Here is a 25,992-nt window from a genome sequence, read left to right on the forward strand (position 1 = left end):
GCAGTTGATCCAGTAAATCAGTGCAATTACCTGACAATTAGAGAAGCAGGTGTATACTACTATTGGCTGAACAAATAAGAAACTGATCGGTGTAAAACTGGGAGATAGCTAATAAATTGCCAGAGGTTCCATATTTTAATAAATAAATGGCAGATTGAATGAAGAGTGAAATGTGAGCTGCCCTCTAGTGGAACCAATAGGTAATTACAGTACACAATTTATAGGGATAGACTGGAGGGAGAGAAAAACTTCTCACGAGTTAAATTAAATTAAGGTTAATTATAAAGACTATTTTTTAACATTCATTAAACTCTATTCATTTAGCTAAAAACAAATTTATCATTGCATTGCCACATTCTTTCAGGTTAAATTCAGTTGTAGACCGGTAATCTGCTTCAAAGCTGTGACTCACCGTAATAAGCTGCCTTCTGATCAACATAACATTGAATGTTTTAATAATTCTTTACATTTACATTTATTCATTTAGCAGACGCTTTTGTCCAAAGCGTAAGGTACAATTTATGCATTACGTTGAGAGAAGGAGACATAGCTGCAGACATGAAAGTCTCAAGCAAACCTAGTTTGTTCCCTACCACTTGCTGTACCGAGGTTCATCGATCAAGTAGGTTGCATAAGACACAGACAAATCCCGACACCCACACCAAATTTTTTTTTTTATTGAATATTATAAGATACACAAATGAGCAGTACAATACCTTTATGTAGAGGCTGGTTCAAGTGTTACATTCCCATCACATTACATCAACTAAACACACTCTCTATAAACTTGGTTAAAAGGACTACCACACAAACTAGGTTACTTTAGTACAACTTCTTAAGTTATTTTATAAAAATTATAAAATTGTCTGATCTGTATAACCCAGCTGTAAATAGTTCTACAGAAAGGTGAAATAGTTTGTATTGATTAAATTAGTATTGAGCAATGAAATCAAGAAAGTCACAAATACACACTGCACCAACTTGTCTCAAGCAGGGTTGCAGTAAGCTAGAGCCTAACCTGGCAACACAGGGTGTAAGGCTGTTGCGGACACACCCAGGACAGAATGCCAGTCCATCACAAAGCACCACAAGCAGGACTCGAATCCCAGACCCACCAGAGCGTAAGACCCAGCCAAGCCCACTGCACCACCGTGCTACCACCCCCCCCAAAAGGCACAAAATACAATGTTAAATAGTGACAAAATATATAATTACATGGTCGTGTGTGTGTGTGTGTGAGGGAGAGAGAGAGAGCGAGAGAGAGAGAATTGTTTGGATGTTGTGGACATTGGTGCAGACAGTGAAAGGGGAAAGTGGAAAAGTGCACATGGAATTAAACAACCAAACAGGAGGTTTTTGATATGTATCAAGTATGAGAGGAGGGATCGCTGGAAAGGATAATGTGCGCTTTCCTTTTGTATAAAAACTGTCTTATGAAAATCAAAAAAGAAAAAGGGGGCTCCAAATGAGAATTTATCCATCCAATACAATCCATTTTGTGTTGTTTTCCTGGCAAATATAGAAAAGAATGAATATGTATTTCTATTGTCCATGCAAAAACACAGTTCTAGCAAGTCTGATTTTTCATTAACAGTTTCTGGAGAAAAGTTCATGTATTCTACAAGTGACCCTATATATAGAGAGCTGGTAGTGTAGTGGTTAGTGCTATTGCTTTTGGACCCAAACATTGTAGGTTTGAATCTGATCTCCAGCTGTAGTACCTTTAAGCAAGGTACTTACCCTAAATTGTTCTGGTTAAAGTTATACAGCTCTATAAATGGGTAAGTAATTGTTGATAGATTAACATTGTCAGTTGCTTTGGAGAAAAGTGTCAAATATAAACAAACTCCTGCTTCGGAAAGAAAACGATCAGCTGCTAAAATCCTCAGACTGCATGTGAACCGATGGAGAGACAGAAGCTGGGCCTATCTGAGGGAAAATGATGAGTGGATTTCATTTATTTATTATGCAAGAAAATACAAAAGTTAAGCAAACAGCAGGGAAGAACCTTTAAGAACTTTAAAATTCATCAGAAATTAGTCTGGTTTCACAAAGCTCATCTTGGGAAGTCCATTCTGATCCATGAAAAAAGACTGCATGCAGTCAAAAAAGAAGACTGTTACAGAACCTTGTCTCCAGTAATAGGACTGAGGGGCATTATATTATTAACATCCATTCAATTTCAATAACTGCTCATGCTGAGCAGGGTTGCGATGAACCGGAGTCTGTCCTGGATTCACTCATATCTAGATCAGTCTGCATCGCCTCTGAATGTTCTGCCTGTGTCTGTGAGTTTCCTCTAGGTACTCTGGTTTCTTCCCACATGTGGATTGGTGACTCCAAGTTGCCAGTAGTGTGTGTCTGTGTGTGTGTCTGATTGCAAGATGACGGACCTCGTAAAGGGTGTACCCAGCATGTGGGGTAGCCTCCAAACCACCGCTGCAGCGAAATGGACAGGGGTCTGTGAATGATGAGAGAGTCCAATGCTCGTGTATTGTGTCGTCGACTCGCAAGTCCCACCTAGTGGCAGAACGTCGCCTTTTCCGTGGCTCCGCTGTGTCGACATAGACAATGGACGCAAATAGATGAGTTCAGTCAGTTCACGTGAGGAAGAGTCTTGTTCAACAACTTAACACCCCCTGCTGTAGTACCTTGGCTCAAGGTACTTACTGTGAATTCATATGGGAAGGACACCCTGCTGTATGAATGGGGGAAAACATTACAATTAGTCACTTTTAAGATTGTTAATATATGGACAAAGACATTATCATAGGCCCCAGGAGCTGAAAGCCCCAAGACCACACACACACACACACTCTTTCTGAACTGCTTGTCCCATATGGGGTTGCGGGGAACCGGAGCCTACCCGGCAACACAGGGCGTAAGGCTGGAGGGGGGGGGGACACACCCAGGACAAGACACCAGTCCATCACAAGGCACCCCAAGCAGGACTCGAACCCCAGACCCACTAGACAGCAGGACCCGGTCCAACCCACTGTGCCACTGCACCACCGCGCCCCCTGCCCCAAGACCAGTTTATTAATTTTTATTCCTACTGGAGACAGGGGTCTGTAATATATTTATTCATTTTAGGTCCACCAGAGACACCACTTGAGATCCATGTAATTGAGGCAACACATATGCTTTCAATGAACATGGTCAGTTCACAGCCCTATAAAGGGGTTGAAGTCATATCACTAGTTTATGGATTTTTGATTGGCTCTTCACTGCGATTGTCTAGAAGCACTTGGTCCCCGTCCCCTTTTCTGTTTATGCCAGTCCATTGTGACCTTGACTAGGTCCTGTGTTGGCTCTACATCTTTGTATTAGCTCTGTTCAAGCACCACTATTTCACTTTTTGTATAACCAAAGTGTCTCTTTTTCCTCTGCGTCTATGGTACCACCCTGCACTTTAATGCCTGGTTAGCACTGTACACTTGTACTTACTCTGCTCTTGAGATCACTGTAGTTTTTTCCATCTCCGGTGATGATTCTTAATCCAACGGAGATATTATGTATTTCAAAGCTCTGCTCATATGTCCAAACTGTTCATTATTTGTTAAAGGATTTTATTTATTAAAAAGATGGTGGGTTTTGTATATTTGAAAATTTGTAACTCATCCATTCCAAAATTAAGGATCCAAGGTACTCCTTATGGTACATCTTTTTTTTCTTAACTTTATCTTCGTCTCTTATTGACATTTATTCATTTAGCAGGAGGTTTTCAGTGTGAGTTTAAGTATTATTCAGCTGACAGCTTATCCACCGACATTTAGAGTGCTGGGTACTCTGCACTACACTCCCTACAATCTTACCCTCATCAGTACAGCAGAGCAATATAAGACAAGAAAACACACGAATTTAGCGGGATAGATTTAATTGCATCCATATGTGGCGCGACTTGTGTTGAAATTGCGTCATATGACTTTTGTGCATGGGTTCACTTTGGGGAAGCCCATTTATGGGGGAAAATACATTTACATTTACATTTATTCATTTAGCAGACGCTTTTGTCCAAAGCGTAAGGTACAATTTATGCATTACGTTGAGAGAAGGAGACATAGCTGCAGACATGAAAGTCTCAAGCAAACCTAGTTTGTTCCCTACCACTTGCTCACCGAAGTTCATCGTTCGAGTAGGTTTATAAACTTTAAAAATAAACTTTTGTTCTGAGTTGCTTCATATACAAAGAACAGAATGCATTTTTCTTTTTGTTCAGCTTTAGGTTTGACTTTTTTTTTTTTTTCTAGAGTAGGATTTTTTTTTTTTAAATGCAGGTTACACTCCATGGTTTTCTGAAACCTGGTATAGCACTCTGGACAGGATGCTAGTGCATTGCAGGGATGCCATGTTGGGCCAATAGATGGCAGTAAGACACACACACACACACACACACACACACACACACACACACACACACACAGGATCGCGGGAAACCAGAGCCTACCCGGTAACACAGGGCGTAAGGCCGGAGGGGGAGGGGACACACCCAGGACAGGACGCCAGTCCATCGCAAGGCACCCCAAGTGGGACTTGAACCCCAGACTTAGTTGCTATACAGCAGGCACCGATGAAGCCCGCAGCGCCACCACGTCCCCATGACTTTAAACATAAGCAATTGGGATTTACACCGCTGTAATTCAGTTTGCCTCCGTGTTTACAGATCATGGCTGCTGTTCGTGAGTACGGTGGGTAATTCTGACTAATCATAATGGAGACCAAAGCTGGGATAGAGATGAAAAAATTACAGCTGTGTTGCTAATGGGTGAAGTAGTTGGTCTGGAGCAATAGCATTAGGAGTTTGTGGAGATTTTTTTCCACTCAATTTCGCTTCTGTTCCTGCTTGTGAAGATCAATCAATCTGACTTTTTTTTTTTCACATTGTTATTTACTTTTAACGTAGCCAGAAGTTAATAAAATAATAATTATGATTAAAGGGTGTTTTCTTTTTCGTTTATATAGCCATACTGAAGGTTTTGACAGAACCCAAACCGTGGAGAGACGTCTTCATTTCATTAGCTTATTGTAACACATAGGAATTAAATTGACTTGGTTGTTCAGAATGAGTTTTGTTAATTTCTTGTCCTTGTTGCGTTTTTACGTCGAAACCTGTGTATTTCTGCTCAATTTTGTCAGGACTGTAATAACATTCATAGTGAAATATTCACGAAACGGCAAAATTTGGCAGGCACCGGAAATATTTTCGCTAAATAAACGGCGTTGGCTGCTATTAATTACGTCAATACCACAGAACGTACACATTTTGCTTAGCCTTATGTTTTGATGCACTTTACATGTATTTTGCGTTACGGATGTTCAACTTTTTTTATGCATCATCTTGTAATGCTGTGGCATAGAATACATACCTAGTGAAAAGTAGGGAGAAAATGTAATAATTAACCGAGGAGCTCGAGGAGTGTCCTCTGCCTCCGTCTTCCCGCCAAAACCGTCACGCGCCAGTGATGTCGAACATGGGCTTCTTCGAGGTGAAAAGTAAAGGTTTTCAAAATGCCGTGGGTAAATTGTCCTATAGACATTACATTGGCGTACACTCATACGGCAAACCGAAGCTTTTTGAAAATATCCATAACATAATAGTTCAGTTCACCTAAATCGAGTTTCCCAGGGCCAGGCATTTTTATCAGACGACCACTTGTACGGCATCGGCTAATAGGTTTTCCACCGCTGTTATCGTGTATGTTTGCAAAAACAACTTATCTCAGTATCTCACACAATCCCTTAATTATGTTGCCAGTAATCGTTTTTTAGATATAAATACATATGAGTCATGGATAAAACCTGCTGAGAGAGATTTACATGAGACCAGCGCCTCACACTGTGTGGACAGTGCATTCAAATGTGGATTTCAGTCAGTGTTGAGTTTGCATGTTCTCCCCGTGTCCCTATGAGTTCCCTTCCACACTGCAAAAAAATTACCTGTAACATTTACTTATTTCGCTGACACTGTAGTTTGTGAACACGTGTGATTGTGCTGCAATTTAATGAGCCTGCAATATAGTGACTGAGATAGACTCCCGACCACCATGATCCTGTATTAGAGCTATCGGCTATCGATAATGGAAAAAAACGAATACGAAACAAAACCATTTACACTGAGGGGGACATGGAGGTGTGGCGGGTTCAGCCAGTGCTATGTGGCAGGTCTGGGGTTCAAGCCCAGCCTGGCGTCTTGTCCTGGGTGTGTCCCCTCCCCCCCCCCCCGGCCTTGCGCCCTGTGTTGCTGGGTAAGGCTCTGGCTCGCTGTGACCCTGCTTGGGACGAACGGCTGTTGACGACGGGTGGACGGTTTCCCTTACACAAGAGATGCCTTCCCAGAAGATGGCAGCAAAATCAAACCTTTTTTTTGAGTCGCACACGAGAAGTATGAGAAGGGGGCACGGGCCACTTCTTCTGCCACAGTTACAAAGGTTGCTTCCAGCCAAAACCTAACAGTAGACAGGCCATGAAGAGTATTTTAGCAAATAACTAACTACCTCAAAGGTATAAAGTAGGGAGGTGAAATTAGTCTGTGGAAGAGCAGCACAGTGCAGCTTTCTGTGGTGTTGACGTGTGTTGCGGATACTTTTTGAAACATAACGAACAAGAACGCAGGCAGAACAGAAGCGATAATTCTGAGGCACCTGGGTGAGTGTCTCCTTTTCATTGGTGCATCTCATCCATTCTATAGAGGGTAATGTGATCCTCAAATGGAAAAAGAAATCAAAAAAGGACTTGGGGATTACTTTTAATGAAGGGGAACATCGTCTTTAATAAAGGGGGATATTGCCTTTCCTCATTGCATTCGTCCTTATCAGGTATCAGAGGCAAAGGGGTCATTATCTGCACTTCATAATAAAATGCTGGAAGAAACAATAGAAGCTCTACCTGTAACATTAACAAAATACTCTTCACTGGATATGTATTTTTCATTTTTATTTTCTTCAAAACTATCATTACCAAAGACAAATCTACCATTGTGTGCGTTTCTCACTATGTGCTGTGGATCAGCAGGAATCACACACAAATAAAAATGACCAAGTACAAAATAACGTAAAGTCACAGTTTCCAATCTAGTTAGTTCATACATGATCAGCACAGGCCCTGCTGTTTTGTGTCAACTAAGACGTAATGCAGGCATTTTTTCACCTTTCCAGAAAATACACTTCCTTTGTAGCAAATTTACAGTAGACTTCCTCAAGTAAACACACATTTGTATATTCTAATGTTAATTTACAAACATATCTACAAATTCTCTATATAAAAAAAATCTAAAAAACATTTCCCCATGCAGTACAATACCAGTTAGAAAAATGAACAAAAAAAATATTACAAATTGTATAGTTGCATCTGTTAGAAGGCTCAGTTTACCTACAGAATAAAATAAGAAGGAAAATTTAAATAAAACAGCCTAACATCAGTGAAGACACCCAGTGGTAAAAGAAACCAGTCACAAGATCCAATGCTTCTTTTAGAAATATACTCAGGTACATACTCAACACCATGCCACCTGCTGTTTACTCATGGTGCTCTTGTGGATGGACGTCCATCCCGTAAGTACAACAGTGTGGATGCAAAGTAGGTAAAGTAGGCCTTCTTGTGCAAGTGTAACATTTAAAAAAAAAAAAGAGAGACCGCATTAAAAACATTATAAAAAATAAAATAATTAAAAAGTCAGGAATCAAAAAGGAAAATCTGAAGACCAAGGAAATTTGCCTACATAAAGCTCACTCAGGAGGATTCTGGTTCAGGACAGACTGGGACTCAAGCTTAGGCCTAGGTGCCCAAAGCCTCCTGGTTCCGTGTGTATTGCATTACCAAGTCAGGTCAGAAACAAACAGCAAGGATGCTGGGATTCTCCAACTCCGCACCGCGACCCCAAGGTGTTTCACCCCCCAGCTCCAGGGAACACAGAACACCTCACAATGCATCCCACACAATTCTTCAAATTCAGCCACCATTCATTCTAAAAAAAAAAATGCTGCACCTCTCAACAGCCTGCGCCTTTACTCGTAACAACAACTAGAATTGGAAAACCAGTCACTACGGTGTAATTAGAATTGAAATACACTTCTGCTGTGGACGCATGCAAGTCCTCATTTTGGTGACATACAGACATTAATTTGCCAACTTAAGCACATTTCATTACATATACTTTATTCCTGGTTAATCACAAACGGTCACCACACTTAGGTAGATCAACCCACGTCCAAGTAGGTTATGTCAGGTAGGAGCTATTACTACCAGAGGCAATGTAAGTACTCTCTGGTAGCAGTGGACTAATCGTGGCCTTCATCTCCTTCAGCGATGGTTGAACCCTAGGTGTAGGCTTGTTGACGGAAACAGCAGCTGCAACCATTTAACAGCAATAAAGACACTTTCTGTGGACTGAAGTAGGGGTCTAAGGAAGAGGTACATTTTGGGGTTGAAAAAAATTGAGTTTTTAGATATCATGTTGATTGAGTATTATTTTTCCAGTTTGTCATATCCTAAAGGGTTATAACGCTTTTTCGGATAGGGGCTTTCTTTCGTCTGTCTTGCAGTCAACAGGGCAGTTATTTTCTTTTATTTATTTGACTGATTCACCTAGGGGAAAAAGAATGAATAAAACCTGTGACCCCACCCATTATTGTCACACAACCAGTTACCCCCTGAATTCAGTGTGCCCCAATATATCGCATGCTCCTGCCTCAGTTTTTCTGATGGAGATGTTCCCATGCTCAGCTTAATTCTAACCATCACATGGCTTTTCTGCATCCAGTTGACATTCCATTTATGCAAGTCCCTGCCTTAAGACCTGCCCTGTCCACTCCAGCCCTCTTATCCTTCTCCAGTTCCAACATGGTCAGCAGCCTTGGTGGGATCACACCCAATCCAGTATTTCCTGCCAATCAGCATTTCCAGTCAATTACCACATTCTTAATCAGACCTTGACCCTACTCTGCTCTGTATGCTTATTGAAGTTTTTTTTTCCCTGACAACTTTAAGTACTTTCATATTGACCAAATTTCCCCAGCAGAAAGTACAGAGGAATAAATCTTCACAGTAATTTATTTTCACCTGTGAATATAAACCCACTCCCAGTAATACATTGTGATCCAAAAAAAAAAAATTAAAAAACTGATACAAGCAATCCAACATGGGAGAATCCATGTACAACCTTATTCCTACTGATCATTCAGTTTCTCAGAAAATGTATGACAGTTACATGAGGAAACACATGTACTACATTCTGAATTTGGGAAACGAGACCATGCAATTCCATGCGTAATTTGTGAGTACAGACAGACTGAAACACAGTCAATCACAGGTAGGATTGTGCTGCAGGCAGTTCTCACATATAGTACTGAGGACTGCTTCACTATCAGGAATAACACAATTCATGTTAAAAATACAACATCAAACAGACAGTAAATGGTGGGGAAAAAATGACACCTGTAGCTGCTCCAGAATCTACAACAATGAGGGGTAAAAAAAAAAAAAAAAAAAAAAAAAAGTACAAAAAGGAAAAAACACTCCAACACCAATAGGCTCTCTTTTCTCTTAAAAGAAAAGCGGAATTCCTCCCAGGACGCAGTGGGTGTCCGCACATGACTTGGGAGGTTACATCTTGGTCTCGCTGTCTGGGGTCTTCTCGTTCTCATACTCGTTCTCCTGGGAGATGAGCTGGTATGGCTTCTTCATCTCGTTCTCTTCTACCACTGAGTTGCCCATCTCTGCATCCTTCGTCTGCAGCTCATGTCTTGACAAGTACTCCACAATTCCGGCCCCAATTGAGTCACCCAGGACGTTGGTGGTGGTGCGCAGGCGGTCCCTGTGTGGGAACCGGATTAGGGGAGAAGTAAGTGGATGCACGCCCTCGAAGTGAAGCTGGTAGCCAACTGGCAGTTTGCATGGAGCATTCTTAGGGGCACAGGGCAAACACTAAATATGTAGTAAGTTCAGGGAGATCCAGAAGTAAATGCACAACATTCTGTTGGTCACAAAGACTGCTGTGTAAGCCATGTGTTGACTGCCTTCTTCCTACTGGGAGCCCCAACAAGCCCTACAACTTTTGGTTGACCCCCTATCCTTCTGTGATAGCCTTTCAGCTTGTGGGACAGGACCTGCCCTGACCCACCCAGACCCTACACCGCCACCCACACACACACACACACACACACACACACACACCTTTTGTGATGCCATTACTGAAGTCAACTCTATCCCTGACTCCTTGTTTTCAGAGTTAATAAATGAGGCATGGATGGGATAGGTGGGTTACCATTGTGGCTGGTTTGAGAAAGGCCAAGAAGGACTGCTTTAAGTGTCCATGTGTCACAGCAGTGTGAAAATCAGACAGACAGACACACAGCCTTTCATTACAGCCAAGGGTATGGAGGAAATACCACTTAGTTGCAGAGAAGGCAGCAGTGAGGTTATCTAGAACAGCATCAGGTACAGTTGCATCCTTCCTTGAGTACTTAATGAGCCCTGTTTTCTTCTGAGGGGGCATTTTATTTGATAGTATTAATCTCATCGAGAGAATTATGCTTCCAACTCAAAAAAAAAAATCAATACCTGCATTTATTCATTTAGCTGATGCTTTTCTCCAAAGCGACTTACAATGTTAAGGTACTTCACAATTATTCACCCATTTATACATCTGGGTAGTTTTTACTGGAGCAACTCAGGGAAAGTACTTTGTTCAAGGGTACTACAGATGGAGCTGAGATTCAAACCTGTAACCTTTTGGGTTCAAAGGCAGTAGCTCTAACCGCTACACTACCAGCTATCCCCATTACTTTATAATGACTCCATTGTAAAGTGTGTTGTGATACACAGGTTACACATATCTTTGTCAGTTGTTTAAGTAGTAGGAATGGGGCAGGTACTCACAGGAACCAGTCCACTGCAATGATGAGGGTGATGTCATCCGTGGGCAATCCCACTGAGGTCAGCACGATCACCATGGTGACTAGTCCAGCCTGGGGGATTCCAGCAGCACCAATACTGGCAGCTGTAGCAGTGATACTGTACAGCAACACAATATGCACAGCTTATATTTCAAACGTCCAGAGGAAACTTGGACTCGTGAATTGTAAATTGTCAATGAGACAGATTCTGATTTCAATTTTTTTTTTTAACTCTTAAAAAGAACTGTTCACTATATGGGCAGAAAGTGGACACTGGCACTATTCACACCATACCTGATGGTGATAATCTGGCCAAAGTTCAGATCCATGTTGTTGACCTGCGCAATGAAAATAGCGGCCAAAGCCTCGTAGAGCGCAGTGCCGTCCATGTTGATGGTGGCTCCCACTGGCAGGACAAAGCGTGTCACACGCTTGTCCACCTTGTTGTTCTCCTCCAGACACTTGAAGGTGATGGGCAGGGTGGCTGAGCTACAAGCCAGAAGCACATTAGGGTCTCACGCACATCAAGTCCACAGGTCTGCACCCATGAGCAATGTCAAGGCCAACATATTAATAACACATTTTTCAATTTGGATTGGGCCTTGGGGCTCCTACCTGGATGAGGTACCCAGGGCAGTGATCAGGGCTTGCAGCAGCCCAGCAATGAAGACAAAGGGATTCTTCCGGGTGATGACAAAGTACAGGGTGGGCAACACGAAAATGGCATGGATCAGCAGGCCGATGATGACAGTGATGGTGTACATACCCAGTTGCCCACCCATCTCTGTTATGTCATCCATTTCGACAATCTTGCCTGCAATGAGGAAGAGGATACCAATAGGAGCATACCTGTGGGGTGGGGGAGAGAAGTAAGAGGAAACTGTTATGCTTTTCTATGTTTGTGTTGTCTGACTAGTAGAATTGGCCATACTGATTCATTCAGTCCATGTTTCATAATGTGCATAAAATACATTCACTAAAAGCATTTCGTTGTCCTTTCTGGGAATGAAAGGATGACCCCGGATTTCTTTCCCAGAGTTATCTCCATTTTTGTGGAAATGTTGAAGGCCAAGTTAGAAATCACCAAGAAGCTGGCAGGTGGTCCAGGTGCTACAGGACTTAATGTTTGTACAGCTGTACAAAAGGCATCAGGGGTTTGGCCTTCACAGTAAAAGCAACATTAGAACAACCAACACTAACCGTTTAGAGCCACTCTGCCCAGCAGAACCCTGCCAGTAAGTACCTGTTCCTCAAGAAAAACCCAGACCTTTGAAAACTAGCCTGTGTTTAACAACCAAATATTTAGTGGTCTATGCATTTTTTTTTTTAAATTGAAGAATTCAGAGTAATTCCTATGATGTGAGCTGAATCTTATTATTGTTGTCTGGGTTGTGTTAAATATTACAGAAATGCTTCATAAAGTATTTTTGATTATATTTCATTTTTAACATTGTCACACTTTAAACATGCTTTAAAGTATTTATAGTGTATTCCTGTAGCAAAGGCCTGTGGCACACTTTGATCATTCAGCCTTCAAGCCCTCTAACTTGTGTGGAATGGGTCATCAGAATGTGTTGCTTTGGGACTGTTGAAGATTTGAAAGGTCTCAATATAGGTTATTGACCTCACAGACTAGGTGGTCTCTGGTGCAATAACAGCTGCTGACAGCAGAGAACCAGAGCTGCCAGTCATTAATACAACTATCTCGTACTCCTGCTACATAGTTAAATTTATTACCACCATGTCCAATTTATACCGTTCCAGTACTGGAGCCCATTCCTTTGATGACATTCTAAGATCTCATCTGAAACAAGTACGCAGAGGGCGTTAAGGACCAGTTAATAAAATCAGACCTAAAAAGTATTCCAATGATCATCACATGCAGGACTTGAGATACACCATCAAGGAAGGAAAAAATGGAGAACAGAAATCCAGAACCTCGGAAGCAAGCCTTTGGCTGAATTTCTTCACTACTATGCTACTGACTGCATTGAAGAGTCAGGCTGTTGCAGCTCTCCTCTTCTCATACACACTCACCACATGATAATGGCCACCAGCCTCATAATGGCCTCATTGAGGCAGTCAAAGAAGTCTCTGAGGGCTTGGCCATGTTCCTTCATGTTGCCGATAATCAGGCCAAAGCACATGGAGAAGACCACCAGGCCCAGGGCATTAACGCCATTCACAGTGCCTGGCACGGGGATGATCTCCTCCTTCGTGATCTCCTGGGTCCCGTTGGTGAGGTTAAAGATGGTGTCGTTCACCGTCACCTTCACCTGCACCACCCGCTTGCCATACTGAGTCTTAAACTGGAAAGTTGAGATAGAGAGTAAACTGAGGTTAGATTGAACAAGACCCTCCTTATGGAAAAATCGAAATAAAAGACAAGGCCAGAAGATGGGATGTGAAAAGGAAAACATGGACATGACCATCTCACTGTTCAGACTGCTTCACTCAGAGTCACAAGAATGAATATAGCTTTTATTATAAATTTTAAAAAATTTGTCCCTCTGCATCCAGCTGGCTCCAATAACTGCCTCTGAGCTGGGGGAGGCATGTTGTCCGGAACTCGAAGTGTGGGTTTTGCCCCCCCGGGGGGTGCCTCTCTTCCCTGCCTTTGCACTGTGCAGCCCATTAGCCCCCTTCCCTCTGTCTGGGCCCCTTTCCTGCAATCCCCCGAACCCCCGCTGTTGTAACTGCTCTGCCAGGCCTTCACTGTGCCCTCCCAGCAGCCCCTGCTTCCACCGACCCCCCACCACAGCCTCACACATTTCCTGCTGCTTCACACTGGGTTAACCATTTTTCTATTCTTTATATGCTTCCTTTTTGGTAACAAGATCCACAGATTTGTCACTTCATGGTTATTGATATCCATTCTAGACTCAATTCAATGCTTCTGCCCTGTGTAAAAAATAATGCCCTGTCCTCTCCAGAAGGGGTAAAAGCTGGGCTCGAATTGTCCTCGTTGGCAAGTGTTCCTGTGTTGCAGAAACGCTTTTCAATGAAGTCCCCAAGCCTGCACTCTGAAAGGCTAAAGCAAGTGGCTACAGCCAGTGGAGGGGAAAGTTCTGGTTTCCTGCCCTACAAAGGAGCCAGGGATGTGAACATGGCAGCGGCTCGAATGCCTCAGCAATTAAGTACAGCAGTTCGGTTATACATTGGTAATTAGGACCAATTAAAACAGTGCCTGAAGCAGAGTGTAGCCTCTTTCATCTTGGGGAACCATGGGGGCTACACAGGAAGTACCAGGGTGCGAGGGGAGTGCTGACCTCCTAGTCATGTGGAACCTAACATTCAGTACCTGAACCTTCAAAATTTCAGACAAGCATAGCGGCAGGATCGGGATGGGTGGTTTAGAAACGCATGACTGGTGTTATTACATAAATAAATTTTAACAATAGAAGCACCACAGTTCTAATTAACAGGAATAACCTTTGTATTCCAAGTTCATTCACCAAGTGTACCTTACTCTAGTACATCTTTACAGGATACTTCCAGCAACAGCATATTATCTGCACCATGTTTTTCCTCAGAATGTGATGGATACAAGCTTACTGGAGCCACATTCGTTTAACTGCTCAAACCATCTTTAATATAAAGCTTCGTTTGTTGCTCTCGGTCCATGCTATAAGAAACTGATAAATATATGGTTCACTCCAGAGTTGAAACGAAAGTCATCACTAGACCTGTGGAATGCACTTTGGAAGATTAGGTCATATTTTTCACATCATCTTAGGTTGCTCATACAAACCTTCCTCACTACTGAGCTCTATTATGTACTTCTGTGCATTTGCATTTTCTTAGTACGTTGATTGTCTTTATATTGCAGTGATCCAAATCTATAGTTTCTACTTTTGAATAAATAAATAAAATGAAATCAAATCACCCTTACCTGCTGTGTGCAGGCTTGGACCAGGTTTGGAGGGAACATGTTCCTAGAGTAAAAGATCAAAAATATATGTCATTCCTATAATCATGAATGAAGAACTCTGAGCCTTAAAAGGACCCTACTGAGTACCTGATGAGGTCCAGAAAGGCATCGGCAGGGCTGACTTGCTCAATCTTTTGCTGCCGTGTGAACTCATCCTTGGAGCCCTTTCCTGGGTGTATGATCAGCACCATGATAATGCCAATGAAGACAGCGATGATTGTGGTGGTCATGTAGTATACCACTGCACGCATGCCCATCTTTCCTGAGGCTCGACTGTCCAGTGCTGCCATGCCTACGGGGACAGGTGGTGACACTGTTATTCACCAAAGGGGGATCCGGCAATCCCTACTAACTCTCCGGAAGGAAATACACATATGTCACTGAAGGGAAAAAAAGCTGTTGCTATAAAAATAAAAATCATTGTAAGACCAAGAACAACACCTTCTATCCCATCTACATTTCCACAATCATGAGTACACCATTTAGACGATATTGCACTCTAATATATAGCCATAACACCAGAAAGATATAAAAAAATATTGATTTTTCTCTGGTATTACTTATAATAATGGTTACAAAAATGAATACATTACACACACACACACACACACACACACACACACACACACACACATTTTCAGAACCGCTTGTCCCTGACGGGGTCACGGGGAACCGGAGCCTAACCCGGCAACACAGGGCGTAAGGCCGGAGGGGGAAGGGACACACCCAGGACGGGATGCCAGTCCGTCGCAAGGCACCCCAAGCGGGATTCGAACCCCAGACCCAGCGGAGAGCAGGACTGCGGTCCAACCCACCGCGCCACCGCGCCACCGCGCCCCCTGAATACATTACAGTCTTCCACAATTTAACAATTAGACTGATCTTCATAAAGAGAACTTCTCACTGGTATCAAGCAAAGGCTGAAATATTCTGATATATGATATAAAGGATGAGCACTGTCCTCAAATTGTTTATTTTATATATATAACAGCTGGTAGAGCAGTGGTTAGAGCTGCTGCTTTTGGACCCAAAAGGTTGCAGGTGCGATTCCCACCTCCAGCTGTAGTACCCTTGAGCTACTTACCCTAAAACGCACACACACGCACACAGGCTGAAGCCATTTGTCCCAAATGGGGTCGCGGTAAGCTGGAGCCTAATCTGGCAACACAGGGCGTAAGGCTGGAGGGGGAGAGGACACACCCAGGATGGGATGCCAGTCCATCGCAAGGCACCACAAGCAGGACTCAAACCCCAAACCCAGCAGAGAGCAGAACCCAGCCAAACCGTTGCGCCACTGCACCCCCCAGTAAAAATTACCCAGCTGTATAAATGGGTAAATAACTGTAACTATCTTAACGCTGTAAGTCTTCTTGGGAAAAAGCATCAATTAAATGAATAAATGTAAATACACACACACATTTTCTGAACAGCTTGTCCCATACGGGGTCGCAGGGAACACAGGGCGTAAGGCCGGAGGGGGAGGGGACACACCCAGGACGGGACGCCAGTCCGCCGCAAGGCACCCCAAGCGGGACTCGAACCCCAGACCCACCAGAGAGGAGGACCCGGTCCAACCCACTGCGCTACCGCGCCCCCATAAATGTAAATAAATATATGAATTGTTACCACAATCATCTGAAGTAGTTTTTGTAATTAGTGGAATAATAAGCCTGGCTATTCATATGGATTAAAGGAAACTTCTAAACACAGTCATTAAAGGAACTTAACTGTGGTAGTGTGCTGTAAAAAGTATCCCAAACTGGTGGTAACAAAATCCAGCAAAGTGGCACATGTGAGGATGCTTTTCTTGTGTAAGTATGGTAAGTCCCCACTTCCTGCATTCCTGATTCCACACATTTGTCGGTGAAAAAAAAGCACACGAGGCTCCAGAAAGCATGAGATGAAACTGTGAAGGTCAAAAGTGTTGCCCTTTAACCTGCCAGTGACTCCCCCACCCCCTTGAGATCTTGCCACTGACCCCACTTGTGACCTTCTCTGTGACCCTTCACGTGACTCTGCCTGTTATAACATCTTGGTCTCTTTTTCTCTCCCAGCAGCAAAATCAAGGAATGTGGGATGACTGGGTATCTCTGGCTGAAAAATCAAAACTTTGCACCAGTTTTAGGCTCTGTCTAGACACTTGGCTGTTCCAGCGAATAACTCAGTAAAGATCCAACTCAGGCTATAGGTAGACAGTACTGTATTTCACAGTCCTCAATATATTCTCCGGGATACACCCAGTTACAGAAAGTGGACATTGCTTTGTCAACAAAGACTCTCCGGTAAGTGTATGACAGATGTTACTGGCAAATAATCTCTGCAATTGGGCAGCTGGCGGTAGTAATCTAGATTCCTGCAGATTCCAAAGGTCTCAGTGCCCAAGAAAGTGAAACTGAAAGAGTGTGATGTCTGGGAAGTAAAGGCCGCTGTAGAGGAAGTTTCTGCTGACAAAGCTGAGTACAGTCAACACTGCAGTCAGCTCCAACGAAGGCATCTTTGTACGGGGTCGAGTATATGCTGCATGAGCCCTGCTCTCGAGCCATTCTGTAATGGCCGTGTTGCAGCCTAGCACCCACGTTACTCACACACCTGTCAGCCCTCACCATGCCACCCCCACATACAACCACCCGGGGACCCTTTCCTCTGCCACAGCCTGGCTCTTTCCATGCCCTTTATTTCTCCCCCACTCATTCCCCGTTCAATCTCTGAGTTCCAGTCTCTTGCCTTTTCTTAGTCCCAAGGCCTATCCTCTCTGCCTCTCCTTTCTCTCAAACCCAATCCTGGCCCCCACTTTATCTGTGTCTCCCTCTCTCTCAGCCCCAATTCTGGACCCCAGCCCACTGCTCTATCCTTTTTCATGGGCCTGGGAAACTTGTCCACTTGCCATGCTCTCACAACGCCGTTGTCCCAGCAACAGCAAACATAGGCCCCACAATTGCATGGCTAGGAGTAAAGAAGAAGTTCATTCTCACCAAGTGGAAATGCTGAGGGAGAAAGGGAGGGGGGGAAAAAAAAAAAAGAAAAAAAAAAAGATGAAACAGAGTTACCCCCCTCTTGCTCTTTTTCTCCCTCTCCTCACAGGAAGAAAAGCTCCATCATGTACAGTACTGCTTGAAAGAGACCTGCTTCAGAATTTCATAACTGCATCTGATGAAAACAATAAGAAAAACCACTGATTGCAAATAAAATCCCCCTGCTGAGGCAGGCAAAGCCAGGCTGGATTTAAACAAAGTAAGTTGCTCCTCTAGGAAGCAATTACACAATTACAAATCCAACAATGGTCCACATCAGCCATAATTCACAAAATGTTGTATGATTTAGTAGCTACAGTTCTTCGTCTAAACCAAGGCCACCAAGCATATGACTAGTTGGATCTCGGCTGAGGTATAACGGGTAATAGGCACTCAACTGTATGCACACTAAACGCATATAAGCATGTCCTTGGGCTCACGATATTCTGAGCCAAAGAAGAACGCTCTAGGTGAGTGTTAATGATGTCATGGGAAGCACAGATGGGGGGAGGTGTGGCAGTTAGGCTCCAGAATGTCCAATAGGCTTCACTTGGACACCCACTGCACAGAATTCCAGAAAACAATATGGTTCTGAAGGGGGGACAGAGGGCAATTTGTGTCCTTTATGCGTGTGAAGCGGAGCAGGATGGAGAGGCGAGAGCACCACTCATCACAAGCCCTACATTGCTGATTAGCAACAGCTGACGTTCCCAACGCGCCGCAGCAGTGGGCGTCCTTTCTTTACCGGCCCTCTCATCGTGTCCCCTCACTCCCTCCCTCGCTCGCTCTCTTCTTCTCTTTCTCGCTCTGCAGAGCACAAAGAGTTGAGTGTCCCCCTGCCAGAAACTGGAAACCAAGAGAAGCTGGAAAAAAGAGGTGCAAGGACTTTCACATGGCAAGATGTCCGAGCGATTTGTTACCTGTAGTCCTCATGTTGAGAGAACACAGTTCACCTCTCCTTTCTGTCTCCGTTGACACGCGGCAAACTCATCATCATCTACGTAACTCGGTAATGACCACTTCAAACCTGAACGTGGACCTACCGAGAACCTCGTTGCCAGTAAAGTAAAAACTGCCAAAACAGCCTGTTTCATTCTACATAGAAAACATTAATCTGAATGCCAGTTCCAAAGAAAAGGGAACACAAGAGCTGAAAAGTGGTAGCAATGCTTCCATACCTCATTCGATCCAAAACACTAGGACCGAATTACCAACGTGCACCATAACTAAGGATTTAAAGCAAGAAGAGGAATAAACCTTGTTCAATCAGTTCAATCACTCAGTCATGGAAAGGTAGTTGGGGGGGGGGCATCTGCATGCAATCATAACAAAAAACACAGCCATCTGAAATAGATCGACTTTCATAAATGATGGTGGGTTTAGCGAATCCGGAACTAAAACAAAAACCTATTGTGCTCCGAGTACCATAACAGCGGGCTACGGATGCAAGGATATGTGGCGCATGGTTGCACGGAACCAGCGTGTGACAGGTCTCCATTGTGATCCCAACAGGGCTGTAACTATGACGTCACCCTCTCCCACTGGACATCAAAGATCCCGACAATAGGGTGCTGGACAATGCATGCTTCCCATCGCTGAAGCAATCTTGGCAGATTTATGGAGTCCACAGCTGTTACCTGGGATACACATTAAATCATCATTCTGCCCAGCAGACAATTTTATCCATGTTGAATTACACGTCTATCAGCCTAACACTTTTTACACAAGGGCAGCTATGTAATTCGTTATCTTCCCTGTTACTCTACTGACATCTACTGTGCCACATCCAAAGAGTCTCCAGAAGCTGTGTCAATGGTCCTGCATCCCCCAAAGGTAAAGTATGTCAAATCTCACATCCCTGGTTTTATAGGCATCTGAAGGATCTTGAACTTGCCCGCACGTCCGTAGCTTCAGGCAGTCATATTTCTCGTGGTTTATTCACATGTGGGAATCTTTTCTGAAGGGGGTGACCAGAGAAACTTGAAATGTCCACAACTAGTGACAATGTTTCTCAGTAAACGCTAGTATGAACTTTTTATCATCAGTATGTGTTAGGGAAAGAGGGCAAGAGGGAAATGTTCACACTGAGATGCTTCTTATTGCTAGAGATCCACACATGTAGCTGCTGGAAACCTACTTGAAGAATGATGATTTGCTGCTATGCTTAATCCCAATGCAAGCAAACAAATTTGAGATTGAAAAGGCATAAAAAGCGGTTAATGAACCAAAATAGTTACAATAGATCGAACTGAGTGGTCAGAGGCAAGTCTTTAGGACAGAGACTCCAATGCTGAGGAACAAGCACTCAGATGAAACTGCTCCGCATTTGGGGGACACCGAAGCCCAGAGGAGTGATAAAGTTCTGGGAGCCAGAAAGATCCAGTTCTAAAAAGGTTTTCTCCTTGCAAAAAAAGGGCAAAAAGCAGCGAATCATTTTCTTTGGGTGAATTCAGCTCGTTTCAGCCGACGGACACGGAGAACAACAAACACGAAAAGCTGAACCAACAAAACAAAATAATCCACACAGGTGCGCACTGCAGGCAGGCACCGATTATGCCAAAAAATACAAACTAAAGGGACGTTTTAGAAGCCTCGCGTTAAGAGAAGTGTAAGCAAACTAACTCATCAAGGTTCTAAAACTACGGACTTCAAACAAACCCGAGCTGATGGTTTCCTTGGACCGCATCCATACGCGTTCCTCTAAACAGAAGTAGCCGCGTACACTTGAGAGCACAGCGACTTTTAGTGAATGACAGAAATTTTCAATGGACTGAAGCCTCGGGGACATCGGTGGAAATCTAACCCGGGTCACCGAAACAAAACTTGTTGAACAATTGCAAATGGAACTGTTTACTTGAAGGCATTTCTTTCCCCCTTCATAAAAGGGAGAGGGTGATGTTGTTACATTTTTTTGTACAGCATAATTTGATATTCCTGAGAGGATCGGTGTCTTTTGTTAAATAATATGTTTGTCGTTTTTCTGCCTGTTTCTTCTACGTGTTTTTTTTTTTTTTTTTTTTTTTAAAATGGGATAAAACTTCATTTTTTTTCTGCCCATAACTCTAATCTGCTCCTATATACACCATTTTTGGGATCCCCAGCAATACTGGGGGTGAATGGGGAGGCTTGCCGTGACGTGAACACGTTTAGCAGGAAATATCTGCCAGTGTTTCACAGAATGAAAATTACTGGCTGAATATGAAACGTCTTGACATTTGTTGATCAGGTGATAATCTACCGTGGGCGTGTAACAGAAGGCAGAGAGGTATGGACCTTCTGTGGGAAGTGCTGGATGGAGAACAATCATTCTGGACTTGGGGGCTTGGGGCCAACCTCCGCTCAGAGCCAAGCTGCGCGTACATGTAATGCACCTGAAGGCCAGTAGGGGGAGCTCAGGAACGGCGCTTACCTGTAATGAGACTGGACACCAGCAGGGGGAGCACCAGCATCTGCAGCATTCGCATGAGCAGTTCACCCGGGAAAGAGAAGTACTTAACCTCGCGATAGGACATCTTGTATGGCCGCAGGGCAAATCCCAGTATTATACCTGAAAAATGCGATGACATCAGCATGTGATGTTACCGTCTTACAGATTTTGAGGTCACGTTTCGTGAATTTCTTTCCACAATGCCGAATTTGAAAGTGGAGAGGACATCCTTAAAGATCAAGTCGCGGGTGGCCCAATATGTGCTGCCATGGAAGATCACCAACTTCTACCATAAGTTTCTATAAAGGTGAATGAAAGTTCCACCGCTGGGGCTTCTAACTGCAAAGACCATGTCTCCACCTAGTGCCACCATTCTGCTATCGCTGAAGTACCTGCGGCCAGTTAACGTGAAAAGCTGGATTTCCATGCTCAGATATACAAGTTGGAACCTGCTCACCAGATGTGCGGGGGTGATTCAACAGACCCTGCAGTTTAGATTACTTAATTCCAGCAGGTTCAGACTGACAGAGCACCTCTCGTGCTGTCATACTTGCCGTCAGGACATGCATCAAATCAAGGGCGCTCTATGTGGTAGTTCCACAGAAGTAGCTTCAGTTGGGGCGACTGATGGCACAACGCAAGAGCACCCCTAACTGGCAACAGAACTACATTGTTGACTCCAAGCGAACTCAGACTTTGGACTGAAATCAAATTTTAAAAAAGGTTGTCCTCCAAGTTAAGAGGAACTTGCACATGGCCTGAGTAAATAGTTCCTGGATTTTCTTACATATTCTCCAGCAATGCTTTATTTCAGATAGATTTCATATATGTAAAATTACATGAGTAACTTGGAGGCAAAGCTGAAGTTGGAGGTGAAGTGTCAGACCAGAGACAGGCACCTAGGTAGGGAATAGAGTTTGGGGGCATCATGCAAATCATGATCAGGCTTTGCGTTTATGAAGGTGCCAAGCAACAAATTAACAGCTGTCTGAATGGACTGTCCTGAAGAGGTCAGTGATGATGTCCACGGGCAGCTTGGAACACGACAGGAGCCAGTGGAGAAATTGCAGGCGGCACTCACCGATGATGACGGCAGCGACGGTAAAGATGACAAAGGCATTCCTTCTCATGAAGCTCTTGACATCATCCTTGGTGATGTCCTCCACCTTCTTCTTTGCCTTCATAGAGCGCAGGTGGATGCCTTCACGAATCTGCTGGACCCTGCTCCGAGAACGCGGGTTCTCCCCGTTACTTTGGGTCATGTCTGCTGCTGGCGCCGCTCGTTCCACAGAACTGCCTGCCGTCCCTCCCTGCTTCCAACCACCGGACTCTCGCTGGGTAACATTGAAGAGGTGACACAATTAGACCTCCTTAAGAGACAGCATCTCCATCAGGCAACCACTAGACTCTCGAATAAGTAGGAAGCAGCAAACACAGAAACAAATTTACAAGTATGAATGAAATAAATAGATAAAATATAAATAGACAGATAAATACAGACAGACAGGTACTATGATCCAAGTCCCTAATAAAACAACCATGCACCTTGCAAAGCATAATGCAACAAAAACAAATGCACCAGAACTCTCAAGTTGAATCCAGGCAGACTGCTCTACATCTTACAGGTGGGCATGCAGCTCAGAAATAACTTTTTGTAACCACTGCTCATGGAAGAAAAGGGAAAAAAAAAAATCATTCATTAATTCATATGTGCACTGAACAACATTGTGTGTGAGAAAAGCCAGAGAAAGGTTTCTAAAGTTCCCAATATCCTCAGCCAACCACTGTAATCACGTTCATCGAGCAGCGTCTATATGCACCCTTTCCGCCCCATTCTTACTTTCTTCACACCAACAATCGCTCGCTGCCCTCCTGTACAGACTGCAGGCCATATTTACCAAAGTCCTAAACATGGTCCACATATTCATTTACAGCCTTTCTGTCTCACCAAACCTGGTCCTGCCCACAGTTAAACACACCTTTTCGCTTTCAGAGTAGCATGTGCCACTTAGTCACTTACAGCAGAATGTACATTTAAAAACCTCAACGACACAAAAAACTTTATGTAAATATAATATACATACTGCATATAAAAATAACTTTACGTCGACACATATATACACAAATTTTGTTTAAGTTATTTGCAACAGAATATAACTTTAGAAGAATCTCACGCCACGATGAATAATATAATGGAAAATGCAAATAGACAAGTACATAATCAATAATGCAGTTCAAATGCAAGAAAGGTTACAGTAACTGGCGTGTGGTCTTATCGAAGAAGATGCAAATGCGACTTAATCCTCAAAAGTTCAATGAAATTATCCCACAGATGTTGGTACTGACTTCCCTTTCGATTCTTGGCAACTTGGATCAAGCATATTTTATGATCAGAATTGCTACTGACATGACAATTGCCAGACTCAGAGAAAAGTAGTGAGAGGTACTAAACGGGGGAGGGAATCAATGAAGGTTCCTAAATCTTGAAGGAAAAACAAGCTTTCTTGTTTCGGGGGAACAAACGCTCAGAAATCCACGCAGCGCCGGGGCGTGGAGAGGAGGGACAGGGAACCTCTGCGGCGCAGCTCACCTCTCCGCTCTCGACTCGCCCGCGGAGCGTTTCCACCGAGCAGCGCTCCGTCTGCGAATCCACGGCCGGACGGACGGACGGACACATGCAGCATGCCATGGCATGGCTTGGCATGGCTTGGCATGCATGGTGCGGAGCGCACGCAGCGAGCTCGAGGGCGGCTGACAGCTCCCACATGCATCCCGGGCGCGCGCCGCGGCGCCGCAGAGCAGCATATGCCACATGTACAGAAAAGTTTTTGAAAAGAAATGTGGACTGACCTTTCTGCGCTTCTGCACACCAGGACGCTCTTCTCGGCTAACCCCGCGCTTGCCCGTCCGACCGTCGGTGCGTCGGGTCACTCTCAGCGCAGAGGAAAAGGTCCCGTGAGACAGCGACTGACGAGACGAGAGAGAGTCCAGCGGTGGAGGATGCACGGACGCGCTCGTGTGGTGGCGCGAGGACGTGGGCAGCGCTCTAAGAACGCCCGAAAGCGTCACTCGGAGCGAGGCGCTCGCGCTTGCTCGCTCGCTCACGCGCGCGAACGCAGGGAGGGAGGGAGGGAAGGAGGGGACTGCCAGCTCAACCGAGGGGCGGCGCGCGACCCCGCCCTCCTGGACGCGGCGGCGGCGGCCCGCGGAGTAATGAGGTTTCGCCGTGGGTAGAGACGCGAACTTGTTTTCTCTCCATCTTCTTTCAAGCGTCTTTCACGCTTTGTCAGTTTGGCTTCATTAGGAATGCAAATCCGGACTCCCAGAACGCAAAAAAGCGGCGCTGAAATCTACTCGCGGACGCATAACACGCATATTAACGGCGGCGGAGTTAGTTCGGTCAGTGTGTGACACTTACCTCCGTTTAACACGCGATCCATCACGCTGATGATGGATTAAAGAACAAACAGAAAAAAAAAAAGATTTCAGATTTTTTCTCCGCGTTCATTCCAGATTTATGAAGCACTGGTGGTGGTATAAAAGCTTCAGCGCTGGTCTTCTTTTGTCAGGGACCGAAATCATGTCTGTAGTTTTAGGTGGATGGGATTAGATGGGATGTGCTCCAGATGTTTTACTGATGTTTTACAGTCTCCAAGGGCAGCAAACTGGGAGGTTTTTGCTGCAACGTGAGTGTCACCCAGGTTCAGGACAACACTGTTCCCATATAACCATCGTAACCCTATAAATATAGAACGTGTGTGTGTGTGTGTGTGTGTGTCCTTGTGGTGTGTCTGAGTGGGAAAGGGGTGGAGGGCGAACCAGCAATGAAAGCGCCTTTGTTTTAGGGAAAATAGATAAACTTTTGCACCAGTTAGCAGGCTTTATTAAGAACCGTCTCTTAACTTTGGGCTGGACTCACACACTTCACCAGCTCACTGTAAATACATCATTTGCATGCAAACCAGCAGCCGCAGCTTTGCCAAAATATGCTCTAGTTGCGCACAGACTGAGAAGTTAGGAAGTTTTCTGAAATTTGTCTGGAAGAAAAAACCTTGGTTTTTAAGAACAGTTTTGTATCTTGAGATACGCAAGAGGGGACATTTTAGTGTCATTGGCGGGTGTCTTCTGATGACTCATGTACTGTCATAAATAGTTATATACTACATACTGTATCTACCAGCACTCAGAAAGATATTCTGTACTCATTCTGGAGACATTAAAGGGTAAACCATGAATACCTGCACTCAAAATCTGTGATCTGTTTGCTAGGGGGAAAAAAAACCAGGCAGTCTTTCATAATGTTGGAAATTATCTACATTTACACCACACACAGTCTAAAGCCGCTTGTCCCAAGCAAGGTCACGGAGAACCAGAGCCTAACCCGGCAACACAGGGCGCAAGACTGGAGGGGGAGGGAACACACCCAGGACGGGACGCCAGTCCGGCACAGGGCACCTCAAGCGGGACTCGAACCTCAAACCCACCAGAAAGCAGGACCCGGTCAAACCCGCTGCGCCACTGCAACCCCCAATTTACGTTACATTTACATTTATTTATTTAGCAAACTCTTTTCTCCAACGCAACATATATTTCTCCATCAAAATACTTTGTCTTGATATTTCACTGTGAGGCAATGCACCCTTATGTTTGCATCATCCATGCTGGCTAAACTCTATACCAAACCCAATACTCAACCACAAGAAAAAGGTTCAAAAGACAGCCATGATCACA

The 25,992-nt window shown here is 44.2% G+C and overlaps 1 protein-coding gene across 1 annotated transcript; it reads right to left on the reverse strand.

Moving 5' to 3' along the window:
- Window positions 1-6,918: 6,918 nt before the first annotated feature.
- Window positions 6,919-24,357, reverse strand: LOC108932068 (excitatory amino acid transporter 1-like). The gene is made up of 10 exons (XM_018748243.2): window positions 24,112-24,357; window positions 22,343-22,595; window positions 21,244-21,381; window positions 14,911-15,115; window positions 14,785-14,827; window positions 12,930-13,201; window positions 11,508-11,741; window positions 11,187-11,381; window positions 10,876-11,010; window positions 6,919-9,811 (listed from the first exon to the last, which is right to left on the reverse strand). Exons 2-10 carry the CDS (start codon window positions 22,521-22,523, stop codon window positions 9,601-9,603), a joined length of 1,614 nt encoding a protein of 537 aa, XP_018603759.1. The 5' UTR covers window positions 22,524-22,595; window positions 24,112-24,357; the 3' UTR covers window positions 6,919-9,600.
- Window positions 24,358-25,992: the final 1,635 nt, after the last annotated feature.

The sequence above is a fragment of the Scleropages formosus genome, chromosome 6 (assembly GCF_900964775.1).
Source record: "Scleropages formosus chromosome 6, fSclFor1.1, whole genome shotgun sequence".
Classification (NCBI taxonomy): Eukaryota; Metazoa; Chordata; class Actinopteri; order Osteoglossiformes; family Osteoglossidae; genus Scleropages; species Scleropages formosus.